General features: G+C 50.4%; 1 protein-coding gene across 2 annotated transcripts in view; it reads right to left on the bottom strand.

Moving 5' to 3' along the window:
* Positions 1–13,897, bottom strand: part of PPIL2 (peptidylprolyl isomerase like 2) — a 365,149-nt gene that overhangs the window by 63,762 nt on the left and 287,490 nt on the right. Inside the window, exon 15 of one of the 2 annotated variants that reach the window (XM_086942650.1) lies at positions 10,136–10,312. The exons of the other annotated variant lie outside the window; for it this stretch is intronic. Coding sequence (XP_086798776.1) covers positions 10,136–10,312 — 177 coding nt within the window. The remainder of the gene's footprint in view (positions 1–10,135; positions 10,313–13,897) is intronic. 2 annotated transcript variants of the gene reach the window in all.

The following is a 13,897-nucleotide window of genomic DNA, read 5'->3' as shown; positions in this document are numbered from 1 at the left end:
AGTGCTATTCGCTTTCATTTTGCTACACAAGCAGTGCTGGGGGCGCTCTGGCTTTTTTTTTTAATAAGCCGGAGTTTCCTCCAGGCTGTTTAGTACTCATTGCTTAAAACCCTATTATTTCCCCTGCATTTTATGGATCTTAGATCTGTGTAGATGATAATAGTTAGGTTTCTATCGGGGGAATTTGCACAAGGAGAACCTTTTTTAAATGTTATTTGTATTTCCTTTCAATGAAAAAAAAAGCTGTTTAAAACCATTCTGGTCAAAATAAATATTTCTTTCTCTTCTCAAATACCATCGGGTAGCAAACATGCTGGTACATTTATTCGAAAATATGCACAGAGTAATGTCATCTGCGCTGTCGTCCTGTGAGTTTTAATGGCATCATGGTAGGTAAAATAACGCAATATTTATTTTCGTAATCAAAATATCTACACTCCTGTCAGATACACGCATTTTCAACGCGCCGAGCAGAACAGGTGAATCAAGTGTCTACACTCAAATAACAGTTCTGTTTTTTTGCCGCTTTGAGTTCAACGAAGTTTTCAGAAGGGCCCGACCGGAAGTCCAATTGGCTTGCCATCTGTAAGGTCCCAAAAAGTCCGAGGTGTTCCCCTTCTTCCTTCCGTGATCCCGCGGTCGAAATGAAATACGATCCCTGAGGAGTGCAGCAGTTTTTACAAGTGGAATAACTCAATTTTTTACCTCTTTAGATTGCACATCTGAGGCTGATCAGCCTTCGTGAAAAAGAAATTCAGAATTCACTAGGCACTTTTTCTTAGAAAATGTTTCTCTAGTGTTGAAAACATAACGGTATACAGCGGACATGGGTAACGAGATAAGTATAGGTGTCAGGTGTTCAACATGCAGTGGAAATAGTGTGCCAGGTGGGTGTTTGGGGTTTCCCCCTAGGCTGCTGGTGGCATCTGCACCCAGTGTGCCAGGTCCTAAACCGAAGAAGCTTCAGCGTACTCTACGCTGTCCCCACTAACTAATCCACTAAAACATTTTTCCATACATATTTTGTTTTTTTACTATCTGTATTGTATTGTTTGAATTGTGTTTAGGGCTGTATATTAAACATTGCAAGCATTGGCCCTTTAGATGCGTATAACATACGAGTAAAAAATAATGAAATATAAGAAACCGCCCGCACTCACCGCTCGAGCTGTCCCATCTCTTAGGAACAAGGGGCTGGGGTTACAGAGTCTATTGCGTTCGTTGCTTCTGCCTCCTGGTGCACCTCTCTGCTCAGTCTCCTGACCCACCCCCTGGCTCTGGAGGGACCCTTCTGCTCTGAGAACCACTGCTGGGTACAGATCTCGCTGCTTCCGCCTGTCTCCGTGTTCCTTCCTTAACATACCGGCTGCAGGCAGGGTGGATGCCTCCTCCAGGAACACCAGGGGAGCCCGCTCAGGATAGCAGCAGCCGGGGGTAGAGATCCCGAGTTCTAAATCTGGGGTCAAGTCACGAGCTGCCGGAGGAGTGGGATCATCATTGGAATCCCTGCAGTTGTATTCACTGTCTGAGACTGTAGCGCCCAGAAGAGTAACGGAGTGCACGTGCATCAGGAGACGACGATTGCAGAAGCAGATTGGGCTGCGGCTGTTGTTCCCTGTTCTGCAATGCACGGATTAGGGGTAAACAGTGCGAAATTCAGCTCTCGGTTCCTTTCACAAGGTTGAAAAGAGCCACGTCGGAATTCTCAAAATATTCATAATTGGTGGTGCCGGCCTTTTGGTACTCGTGGGGCCACTCTCTGTTTTTCCTGATTTCTGAGCTGACGAATGTAGTTATTGCAATGACGATAATAATGACAGAGTTGACCATAGAGTCCAACAAGGGATAAAACGAGGCAGCGGTAGGGGGGCGGGAACGGGAGCCGAGGCAGCGGTAGGGGGGCGGGAACGGGTTAGTGACACGGAGAGCGGGAGAGGGGGTTGGAACGGGCAAAAAAAAAAATGCACAAAAAAAAAAGCAAGCACTTACCTGGACTTCTTCCGTGTGCCTTCAATGCCGGAGCAGATTCGGGGGCGTTCCCGGCTTTTGGCTGACGTCGCGTGACGTCGGCAAAAGCCAAAGAATCTCGGGAACGCCCCCGAATCTGGTCCGGCATTGACGGACAGGCCCCTCGTCCAATGGCTAGCCTCCATTTATGGAGCTAGCCAATCGGAGGAGGGGGCGTTTACCCGACCCACACACACAACTCAAGAGGTTTTTTGGCGCATGCGCAAAGCGCATGGCCAGGCAAAACCTAAAAAGGCAGGGGCAGGAGAACGAAGAAGGGGTGGGGCAGAGCAGAGAAAACTGGAATGAGTGGAAGGAGACAGGCGATGGGGGGTCTGTGCCATTTTAGATGATATTCTATGAAGCTGTATAGCGCCTTCTGTCATTGTCATGGCATTGAGGCGCTGCAGACAGCGGGTGGCTTGGATTCCATCACAGACCGCAGCCAGAGACCTGGTTCCTGAGCTCGAGGGTCAGAAGCCCGGCGTTGGTGCCAGAGACAATGGCAAACGAAAGAGGAGGGGGAAGGAAAGAGAGGAGGAGAAAGGAAAGGGGAGGAAGGAGACGGAGGGAAGCAGGACCCATGCAGGCTTGAGGGAAACAGAGGAGGGGAGAGATGGAGAGGAGGGGGGTGAATACATGTGGGTTAGAGGGGGAGACACTGAGAGGAAGGGGAAATACAGGAGGAGATGAGATGCCTAGGGGAGAGTTAAAGGAGAGACGTGGAGAGGAGGGAGAGACTGTATAAGAAGGAGAGACCCTGAGGAGGGTTAAAGGGGGGTTCTTGTAGAAGATGTGGAAATCGCAGAAATTGGCGTTAGCATGAGCTGAAGCCATTTTGGTTGTGGCACCCATTTTGTTAGCCATGTGATTCTTCCGTCTTCACTGTTGCTTGCCTTTCTATTCTGTTAGTTAACTGTAGTTAACTCCTTCAGTACTGAGCCAGAGCACTATGTGAGCTCAGAAAGGCCTGTAGCTGCTAGAGGGCACCTGTTTTAGAATGTAACTGTCACGCTATTTCATCTGATGTAAGCAGTTCTATCTCCCCTCCCACTTTGATGACCAAGTGATTTCTGTCTGCCCATGTTAGCCGATAGCTATTCCTGTGTAGGCCTTTACCTGCTATTTGAGCCTTTTTGCTTACTGTGCAACAAACTGGGTATATAAGACCTTTGGTTTCTGTATTCCATGTACTACCTCATACAGTGCCCAAGGGTGTTGTGTTGATGTAGTCCCACTCATGAGTGATTCATAAACTTTATTAATTTGATATTCCAGCTTCCGTGCCAATCTCTATTTTGTTAGTTTAAGGACCAGTGAACAGATAAGGGTGAACCCCTGCCCCGGTGGGCCCCTAAAAAGGCTCATTTCCACACGGAGGGAGAAAATATATGAGGGTTAGAGGTGGAGACACTGAAAGGAGGAAGAAAATACATTAGGAGAGAGACAGAGGTGGGTTAGAGGGGAGACATGGAGAGGAGGGAGACAATACAGGCCCAGAGGAGGGTGAAACGGTGAAGACATGGAGGGGTGCGTAGAGAGGAGGGTATATTATATGAGGGTTAGAGGGGGAAACCGAGGAGGAGGATATTATATAAGGATTAGAGGGGTATTATACGAAAGGGTGAGGCCCAGAGGAGAGCTAGAGGAGGAGACATGAAGAGGAGGGGGTATTACATGAGGGTGAGGCCCAGAGGAGGTTTAAAGGGGGATACATGGTAAGGAGGGGGGGTATTGCATGAGGAGGAGAGACCATGAAGAGAGTTAGAGGGGGAGATATGGAGAGGAGGTGGAAAATACATTAGGAGAGAGACAGAGGTGGGTTAGAGGGGAGACATGGAGAGGAGGGAGACAATACAGGCCCAGAGGAGGGTGAAACGGTGAAGACATGGAGGGGTGCGTAGCGAGGAGGGTATATTATATGAGGGTTAGAGGGGGAAACCGAGGAGGAGGATATTATATAAGGATTAGAGGGGTATTATACGAAAGGGTGAGGCCCAGAGGAGAGCTAGAGGAGGAGACATGAAGAGGAGGGGGTATTACATGAGGGTGAGGCCCAGAGGAGGTTTAAAGGGGGATACATGGTAAGGAGGGGGGGTATTGCATGAGGAGGAGAGACCATGAAGAGAGTTAGAGGGGGAGATATGGAGAGGAGGTGGAAAATACACAAGGAGAGACCATGAGGAGGGTTAGAGGTGAGACAGAGAGGAGGGGGCATTACATGAGGAGGAGAGTCCCAGAGGAGGGATAGAGGTGAGACATGGAAAGGAGGGGGTATTACATGAGAAGGAGAGGCTCTGAGGAGGGTTAGAGGGGGAGACATGGAGAGGAAGGGGGTATTACATGAGGAGGAGAGGCCCAAAGAAGGGTTAGAGGTGAGACATCGAGAGGAGGGGGTATTCCATGAGAAGGAGAGGTTTAGAAGAGTGTTGGGGGGGGGGGCATGAAGGGGAGGAGGTATTACATGAGGAGGAGATGCCCGGAGGAGTGTTAGAGGTGAGCCATGGAGAGGGGGGGGGGGGGGTATTACTTGAGAAGATGCGGTTCAGAGGAGGGTTAGAGGGGGAAATGTGGAGAGGAGGGGTTGGTACATGACAAGGAGCGGTTCAGAGGAGGGTGTGGGCACCACGGCTGGTCATACACATCCATCCACCTATACTGAAGGGACATTTCCAGATCGGAGATGTGGGGGCCTTTGGGGAATGCTTTAACGTCCCCTGAGCAGTTCCATTAGACCCCCCCATCACTGGCAGTCAGGCACTGGGCTCCACACTGCCATGGGGAGCATTCATCGAGTGCGCGCTCCTTCTGCGCACTGCAGCTCCCTGCCCCCTCCCAAGGAAAGTGCTAATGAGAAAGGAAAGTGATTTATTCCGGTGACACACTGAGGTATAAATAGCTGCATGGTGCCGTAACCATCGTGTCCTCAGCGACCTCCCCAGATCGATGCGCACTTGCGCAGTGCTTCAGATCAATGCGCACATGCGCAGTGCTTTCGGCCAGACTGATGCGCAGTGCTTCCGGTGTCACTGCTGGAGTGGTCCACGCTGACAGCAGGGTCCTGGTAATGGGCCATCCATAGCTGCCAAGGGTTCAGATTGCTTATGAGTAACATTTTCATGATTTCAGTGACATTCAAAGACTAGGAGTGACAGTCTTGTCAGCAAAATCAAGCAATGAAGCCATTAGAAACCTATAAATATCAGAAATGAGACCCATTTGTGCAATGAGAAACTCTAAGAAGATCTTGGAACTGCTGCGAAGAATCAGAAATGGAAGAACACCAACCTAGACAATCTGACGTGGGACTCAACTACAGGATGTGAAAGGCCCCAGTGTGAAACATGAGCTCAGCTGCCTGACAGCCGGGGCCCCAGTGCGGAACATGAGCTCAGCTGCCTGACAGCAGGGGCCCCAGTGCGGAACAGGAGCTCAGCTGCCTGACAGCAGGGGCCCCAGTGCGGAACAGGAGCTCAGCTGCCTGACAGCCGGGTCCCCAGTGCGGAACGTGAGCTCAGCTGCCTGAGATTATTTAAGATCTTATTGACCTCTTTCAGAGCTTTAAATAAGATAGGTCCAAAGTATCTTGCGAGACGTTTTGTTCACTACAATCCTTCAAGATGCCGGAGGTCGGCAGGCGGCAACCTAATTAACATCCCCAGATTCAATTACAAAACCAAGGGAGGTAAGACTTACCGTACTGGCCTCTAAGGCATGGAATGCCATGCCTAAAGACCTTAGACTTCTGGCTCAGGAGAATGCCTTTAGGAAACGATTAAAAACTTGGATCTACAGCCTGTCAGACAGTTTTGTAATGGCTGCTATCTAGGTTTTAAGATTGTATTGTACACTGTATCAGCGCCAGGATGCTCCTTTCGGAGCGACAGTTTGTGCTCTATGTAACATTTTCATGATTTCAGTGACATTCAAAGACTAGGAGTGACAGTCTTGCCAGCAAAATCAAGCAATGAAGCCATTAGAAACCTATAAATATCAGAAATGACACCCATTTGTGCAATGAGAAACTCTAAGAAGATCTTGGAACTGCTGCGAAGCATCAGAAATGGAAGAACACCAACCTAGACAATCTGACGTGGGACTCAACTACAGGATGTGAAAGGCCCCAGTGTGAAACATGAGCTTAGCTGCCTGACAGCAGGGACCCCAGTGCGGAACATGAGCTCAGCTGCATGACAGCCGGGGCCCCAGTGCGGAACAGGAGCTCAGCTGCCTGACAGCCGGTCCCCAGTGCGGAACAGGAGCTCAGCTGGCCGACAGCTGAGGCCCAAGTGCGGAACAGGAGCTCAGCTGCCTGACAGCGGGCCCCAGTGCGGTACATGAGCTCAGCTGCCTGACAGCCGGGGCCCCAGGGTAGAGCATGAGCTCAGCTGCCCGACAGCCGGTGCCCCAGTGCGGAACATGAGCTAAGCTGCCTGACAGCTGGGGCCCCAGTGCGGAACATGAGCTAAGCTGCCTGACAGCCGGGGCCCCAGTGAAGAACAGGAGATCAGCTGCCGACATCCATGACCCCAGTGCGGAACAGGAGCTCAGCTGCCCGACAGCCGGGGCCCCAGTGCGGAGCATGAGCTCAGCTGCATGACAGCCAGGACCCCAGTGCGGAACAGGAGCTCAGCTGCCCGACAGCCGGGGCCCCAGTGCGGAACAAGAGCTCAGCTGCCCGACAGCCGGGGCCCCAGTGCGGAACAGGAGCTCAGCTGCCCAACAGCCGGGGCCCCAGTGCGGAGCATGAGCTCAGCTGCCTGACAGCCAGGGCCCCAGTGTGGAGCATGAGCTCAGCTGCCTGACAGCCAGGACCCCAGTGCGGAACAGGAGCTCAGCTGCCCGACAGCCGTGGCCCCAGTGCGGAACAGGAGCTCAGCTGCCCGACAGCCGGGGCCCCAGTGCGGAACAGGAGCTCAGCTGCCCGACAGCCGGGGCCCCAGTGCGGAACAGGAGCTCAGCTGCCCAACATCCGGGGCCCCAGTGCGTAACAGGAGCTCAGCTGCCCGACAGCCGGGGCCCCAGTGCGGAGCATGAGCTCAGCTGCCTGACAGCCAGGGCCCCAGTGTGGAGCATGAGCTCAGCTGCATGACAGCCAGGGCCACAGTGCGGACAGGAGCTCAGCTGCCTCAGAGCCGAGGCCCCAGTGAGGAACAGGAGCTCAACTGCCTGACAGCCGGGACCCCAGTGCGAAACAGGAGCTCAGCTGCCGCGGAGCCGGGGCCCCAGTGCGGAACATGAGCTCAGCTGCCTGACAGCCAGTGCCCCAGTGCGGAGCATGAGCTCAGCTGCCTGACAGCCAGGGCCCCAGTGCGGACAGGAGCTCAGCTGCCTGAGAGCCAGGGCCCCAGTGCGGACAGGAGCTCAGCTGCCTGAGAGCCGAGGCCCCAGTGAGGAACAGCAGCTCAGCTGCCTGACAGCTGGGACCCCAGGGCGGAACAGGAGCTCAGCTGCCTGAGAGCCAAGGCCCCAGTGAGGAACAGGAGCTCAGCTGCCGGACAGCCGGGACCCCAGTGCGAAACAGGAGCTCAGCTGCCTGACAGCCAGGACCCCAGTGCGGACAGGAGCTCAGCTGCCTGAGAGCCGAGGCTCCAGTGAGGCCAGGAGCTCAGCTGCCTGACAGCCGGGGCCCCAGTGTAGAGTCGGATCCCCAGTGCGGAACATGAGCTCAGCTGCCTGACAGCCTGGTGCCCAGTCCGGAACATGAGCTCAGCTGCCCGACAGCAGAGGTCCCAGTGCGGAGCATGAGCTCAGCTGCCTGACAGCAGTGCGGAGCCGGAGCCCCAGTGCGGAACATGAGCTCAGCTGCCTGAAAGTCGAGGCCCCAGTGCGGAACATGAGGTCAGCTGCCCGACAGCCGGGGCCCCAGTGCGGAACAGGAGCTCAGCTGCTTGAGAGCCAGGGCCCCAGTGAGGAACAGGAGCTCAGCTGCCGACAGCCGTGGCCACAGTGCGGAGCACGAGATCAGCTGCATGACAGCCGGGGGCCCAGTGCGGAGCATGAGCTCAGCTGCCTGACAGCCGGGGCCCCAGTGCGGAACATGAGCTCAGCTGCCTGACAGCCGGGGTCCCAGTGCGGAACATGAGCTCAGCTGCCTGGCAGCCGGGGCCCCAGTGCGGAACAGGAGCTCAGCTGCCTGAGAGCCGGGGCCCCAGTGCAGGACATGAGCTCAGCTGCCTGACAGCCAGGAGGAGAACATGCTAAGAGCACCATAAGTGCACATGACGGTTTGGCCAGACATCTTGGGCCGGGCAAACCGTCATGCGCGCTTATGGAACACCAACCACTGCTCTCTTTGAAGCGAGCCCAGCCGGCACCACTCGATCGTGGCCAGCAGTGTGGAGACTGGGCAGTGCAGTGAGTGCTCAAGCAACGGTAGGAAACATCAGGAAGGTGCAGCCGCGCAAGCAGTGAGAGGTAGTGGGGTTGAGAGGCCGGCAGTAAGCACTAGGCTGCGGCACCAAGAGTCGCACGGAGGCGGCTGGCGATAGGACAGTGTGGCTTGTGGTATCTCAGTGTCTGCCTTGCCCGCGGTCATCCCCTGCGCAGCAGAAACTCACAATCAGCACCTAGCCAACTGAACTCTACAATCTTTTCTGTAGCTAGGGAATGACATATAGAAGAACTTATCAAAAGGAGCATTAGGTGCTCGGTCCATTCATTTAATAGCTCCTCGAGCCTCTTTTGACAAGTAAGCCTGAGAAAGTGTAACACACTTAGGAGTTTAAGTGCCTGAACGAGCATAGTCACAATACAGATTTTTAAGCCCGGTATTCGGTCGTTCAATGCTCGCAATCAGCAATGCATTTAAACAATCCGCTGTAGGGAGAGCAGGTTGTGAGTGTGGATCAGTAGTAAGAGGGGGCACTGTCCAGATATGGCTTTTAAGTTTGGAAACCGTAGAGTATTAATGAAGAGACTGGGTACAGTACAATCACTGAAGAAGAGCAAAGAGAGCGATACAAAAGGGGATGATGGACGGAGCGTTTGAGCAAATCAAACACTCACCCCCAGTCAAATGATCTGGGTTTAATTCATCTCCATTTTTTAGCTCACTCCGCCACCCCATTTCAGACATGGCCATATGCACATCAGCCATATGCACATCAGTCTGAACCTGTGCCTCATGGGAACAGTCCAGCCCGAACTGCCAAGCCATGCCTTCCCTGGACTGGAAACAAGCATCCTGGGACCGGTTTCGGATTCATAATCCTCATCAGCCCGGCTTGCTTGAATCCAGTGGCTAAGTGAGCAAGGGACTCACGTCTGAGCATACCCAGCCAACATAGGGCGAAAAAGCGATACAAAAGGGGATGATGGACGGAGCGTTTGAGCAAATCAAACACTCACCCCCAGTCAAATTATCTGGGTTTAATCCATCACCATTCTTTAGCTCACTCAGCCACCCCACTTCAGACATGGCCGTATGCCATATGCCATATGCAAATCAGTCTGAACCTGTGCATATAGGAGCCCTTCCAGGACTGCAGGTGATATCTGAGTTTTTTTCCCTCTTCTATCGCCTTTGAGTCTAGATAGATAGATAGAGGAAATATGTCACACGGAAGCGTAGTACTACATGGCGTAAAAATAAGTAATACTGCAAATCCGGATGCAGAAGGACAAGAGCTGAAAGTTGAAGCAATTGTCGAAATCAACGCACTGGATCTCGCTAGAGAAACAAATCAGCAGCGGACAACTTCCCAAGCCACCATGGTGCATACTTCAATTATGGATTATACACTACGCAACATAAATTTGAGTCAGCGCACTCATACAGTAGTGTCCAAACCATTGAAAGACTCGAGAACGCTTCAATATGACCCTGAGCAACATATCAGGTCTTGAAGAAAGCCTATCCCATTCTCCAGACTTCCCTTCACTCTCATCTCCACATTGAGCAAGTAATTATTTCTGAATCACTATAGTCCCTGCAGAGAGTTTTATAATCAATACTTGCACTGCTCGAAAAAACAAAAATCTATTCTGATCATTGATTAGAAACAAACTACAGCACTACAGGTTTTAGTGGATCAAAACAACTCGTCAACTATCGCAAGGATTAAACTTAAAAGAGGAGAACATAAAAGTAAAGATATGGATCAAACAAAAGGAAAATGCTCCTTACCAGTATGCATCTGTTCTTGGCATGTAGAGCTGCAGAGTTGTACACTATGCATTAGATCGCCACCTGGTGTTAGGCTCGGATGATTGCAGGTTGGCGTCTTCTTGGAAGAAGTCTTTGTAGTCACGAGATAGGGGACTCCTCCCTTGGACAATACTGCGCATGGGCATCGGCTCCATCCTTAGATTGTTTTTCGCCATGATGGGAAATGATGGAGTTAGTAGAAGTAAAGAAAAAAGGATGTCCATGCGTGTGCATCTAAGTAAGATGAAAAACTGGAATGGATACAAGTCCCAGGAAGGCGGGAGGGCGTGTACAACTCTGCAGCTCTACATGCCAAGAACAGATGCATACTGGTAAGTAGCATTTTCCGTTCGAGGCATATGAACTGCAGATTGTACACTATGCATTGATTGTGCAGCAGTGTCTCCCCTAGCGGTGGTCACCTGTATCCGTTGCAGTAGTTTGAAAGAGAGTTCTAAGAACAGCTTGCTGCTTGGCTTGCACGTCAACACAATAGTGTTTTGTGAAGGTGTGAGGTGTAGACCATGTTGCTGCCTTGCATATGTCCGCTAGGGGTATGTTTCCTAAGAAAGCCATAGAGGTTTCCTAGTTTGCGAGTGGAGTGCGCTCTAGGAGGTACTGTTAATGTACGTTTAGCTTTTATATAGCATATTTGTATACACTTTACAATCCACCTTGCAATCCCACCTTTGGAGATGGGGTTGCCTTTGTGTGACGGAGAGAAAGATACAAACAGTTGTTTAGTCTTTAGAAAGGATTTAGTTCTATCAATGTAGCATAAGAGAGCCCTCTTAACATCTAATGTGTGTAAAGCTCTTTCCACTACAGAGTGTGGGTTTTGGAAAAACACAGGCAATTCTACGGATTGATTTAGGTGAAAAGGAGTGTTGACCTTTGGAAGAAATTTTGGATTAGATCGAAGAACCACTTTGTTAGGATGTATTTGAAAAAATGGTTCTTGTATAGTGAAGGCTTGTATCGCACTTACTCTTCTGAGAGAAGTAATGTCAACAAGGAAAGCTGTTTTCCATGTTAGAAATTGCAGTTAACATTTATGTAGAGGCTCGAAGGGGGGTCCCATGAGTCTTGTAAGGACAAGATTCAGGTTCCACACAGGAGAAGGTGGCAATCTGGGTGGGATTATTCTTTTTAATCCTTCCATGAATGCTTTGATTGCAGGTACTCTGAAGAGAGACAGATGTTGCCTGTTTTGTAAATAGGCTGCAATTGCTGCCAGGTGCAGGAGTACGGAAGAATATGCCAAGTTAGACCTTTGTAAATGTAAAAGGTAGCAAATGATATTCTGGATGGAAGCATCCAGGGGATCAATTTGGTTATTGTTGCAATAAATGGCAAATCTTTTCCATTTAGCGGCATAACACGCTCTGGTAGTAGGTCTCCTAGCCTCTTTAATGATGTTCATACAGTCTGGTGGTAGATTTAGATAACCAAACTAAGACTTCAGGAGCCAGATCGCCATATTCAGTTGGTTTGGGTCTGGGTGTCTGATTTCTCCATAGTTCTGTGTTAACAGGGAGGGTGTGAGCCGAAGCTTTTGATGTGTAACTAGAGAGATCTATTAGTGTGGTGAACCACGGTTGGCGTGCCCATGTGAGAGCTACTAGGATCAATGTGAGAGACTGTTGTCTGACCTTGCGCACTACTAATGGAATGAGTGGGAGAGGCGGAAAAGCGTACGCAAATCTGCCTGACCAGTTCATCCATATCGCAGTGCATTCGGACAGTGGGTGTGGAAACCTGGCGGCGAAGGCTGGGCATTTTGCATTTTCGTGGGTGGCAAACAGGTCTATGTGTGGGTGCCCTCACCTTTGGAAGAATGGTTGAAGGACCTTGCGGATGTAGTTCCCATTCGTGAATCTGTTGTGACTGCCGACTTAACAGATCTGCTATCTGATTGTGAACTCCTGAAAGGTGTTCCGCTAACAGATGTATGTTTGGAGGAATGGCCCATCTCCAAATGTTCTGTGCAAGCTGGGACAGTTGCAGAGAGTGCCCCCTCCCCCTGTTTTTGCATATAGTACATGGCTGTCATATTGTCCGTTCGGATTAGGACAGCTTTGTTTTGTACTTGAAGTTGAAAAGTCTTGAGCGCTAAGAATATTGCCAGCAGCTCTAGATGATTAATATGGAATAGTTTCTGTTGATTGGTCCATTGACCTTGAGTTGTGTGATGTAAGAGATGGGCTCCCTACCCTGTGAGGGATGCGTCTGTTGTGAGCACTACTTGTGGAACAGGCTCGAGGAACGGCGGCCCCTTTGTCAGGTTTTTGGTGTTCCACCACTGCAGAGAGCGATGCGTGCGGCTGTCGACCAACACCAGGTCTTTTAGCTGACCTTGAGCTTGGTTCCACTGTTGTGCTAGGCACTCTTGTAGTGGAGGCATTTGCAATCTTGCGTGTGGTACTATGAAGATGCAAGATGCCATCATGCCTATTAGTCTCATGAACATCCTGGCTTGCAGAGACTGTTGGTGTTGAAAAGTGTCGACTAAGGCTTGAATGCTTTGTATCCTGGCTGGACTAGGATACGCTAGGGCTGTAGACGTGTTTAGTGTAGCCCCTAGATACTGATGTACATGCGAAGGCTGCAGGTGCCACTTGGTGTAGTTTATTGTAAACCCTAAGTCGTGCAACGTTTGAACTGTTTGATGTGTGTTTTGGACACACTGATTGAATGACTTGGCTTTTATGAGCCAGTCGTCTAGATAAGGGAAGACATGTATTTGATGTCGTCTGAAATGTGCTGCTACCACTGCCAGGCACTTTGTGAATACACGTGGTGCCGTTGTCACTCCGAATGGAAGGACTTTGAACTGATAGTGTTGTCCTTCCAGTACAAACCTGAGATACTTTCTGTGAGCAGGATGTATGGGGATCTGGAAGTAGGCGTCCTTTAAATGTAGTGTTGTAAGGAAGTCGCCTTGTTGCAGCAGTGGAAGCACTTGTTGTAGAGTGATCATATGAAAATAATCTGATTGTATATAATGGTTGAGGGGCCTGAGGTCTAGAATTGGCCTTAGTGTTCCGTCTTTCTTGGGAATTAGAAAGTACAGCGAGTAAACCCCTGTTCCTTGTTCTTCTAAAGGAACTATTTGAATATCATCTTTTTGTAGAAGTGATAGAACCTCCTGTTGAAGCAGAGTCAGATGGTCTGTAGACATTGGACGCTGCCTGGGACGAATGGTTGGAGGGGTTGCTGTAATTTCTAGGCAGTAGCCATGATGGATAATCCGTCTTACCCACTTGTCTGTTGTAATGGAGTTCCAGACAGGCAGGAACGGTGTTAATCTGCCCCCTACAGGAGTGGAATGCTGTGGGGGGGGGAGCAGAGGGAAGTCACTGTTTTGTGGCAGTAGAGGATTGGTTGTTATTGTTACCGTGACCTCTTCCTTTGTTATTATTGCCTCTGTATCCTCCTCTAAAGTATCCCTTGTTAGAGGACGTCGGTGATTTGAAAGATGTTGTAGTGTCTGCTCCTGTTTGTTTGGACCCTCCTCTGTAAAAGGAGCGACGAAAGGAGCTTCTAGCTGGTGTGAACTATAAAGCCCCCATAGACTTTTTGGTGTCTGTATCTTTCTTCATTTTTTCCAGTGTAGTGTCTACTTCTGGCCCAAATAGCTGGTTCTGGTTAAATGGTTGGTTATTAAATGTTGTTTTGCACTTCTTGTTTAAACCCTGAAATGCGTAACCACGCAGGTCTCCTAAATATGACACTGGTATT

This window comes from Lissotriton vulgaris, chromosome 11, assembly GCF_964263255.1.
Source record: "Lissotriton vulgaris chromosome 11, aLisVul1.2, whole genome shotgun sequence".
NCBI classification, from domain to species: Eukaryota; Metazoa; Chordata; class Amphibia; order Caudata; family Salamandridae; genus Lissotriton; species Lissotriton vulgaris.
This window is presented reverse-complemented; position numbering and strand designations above follow the sequence as displayed.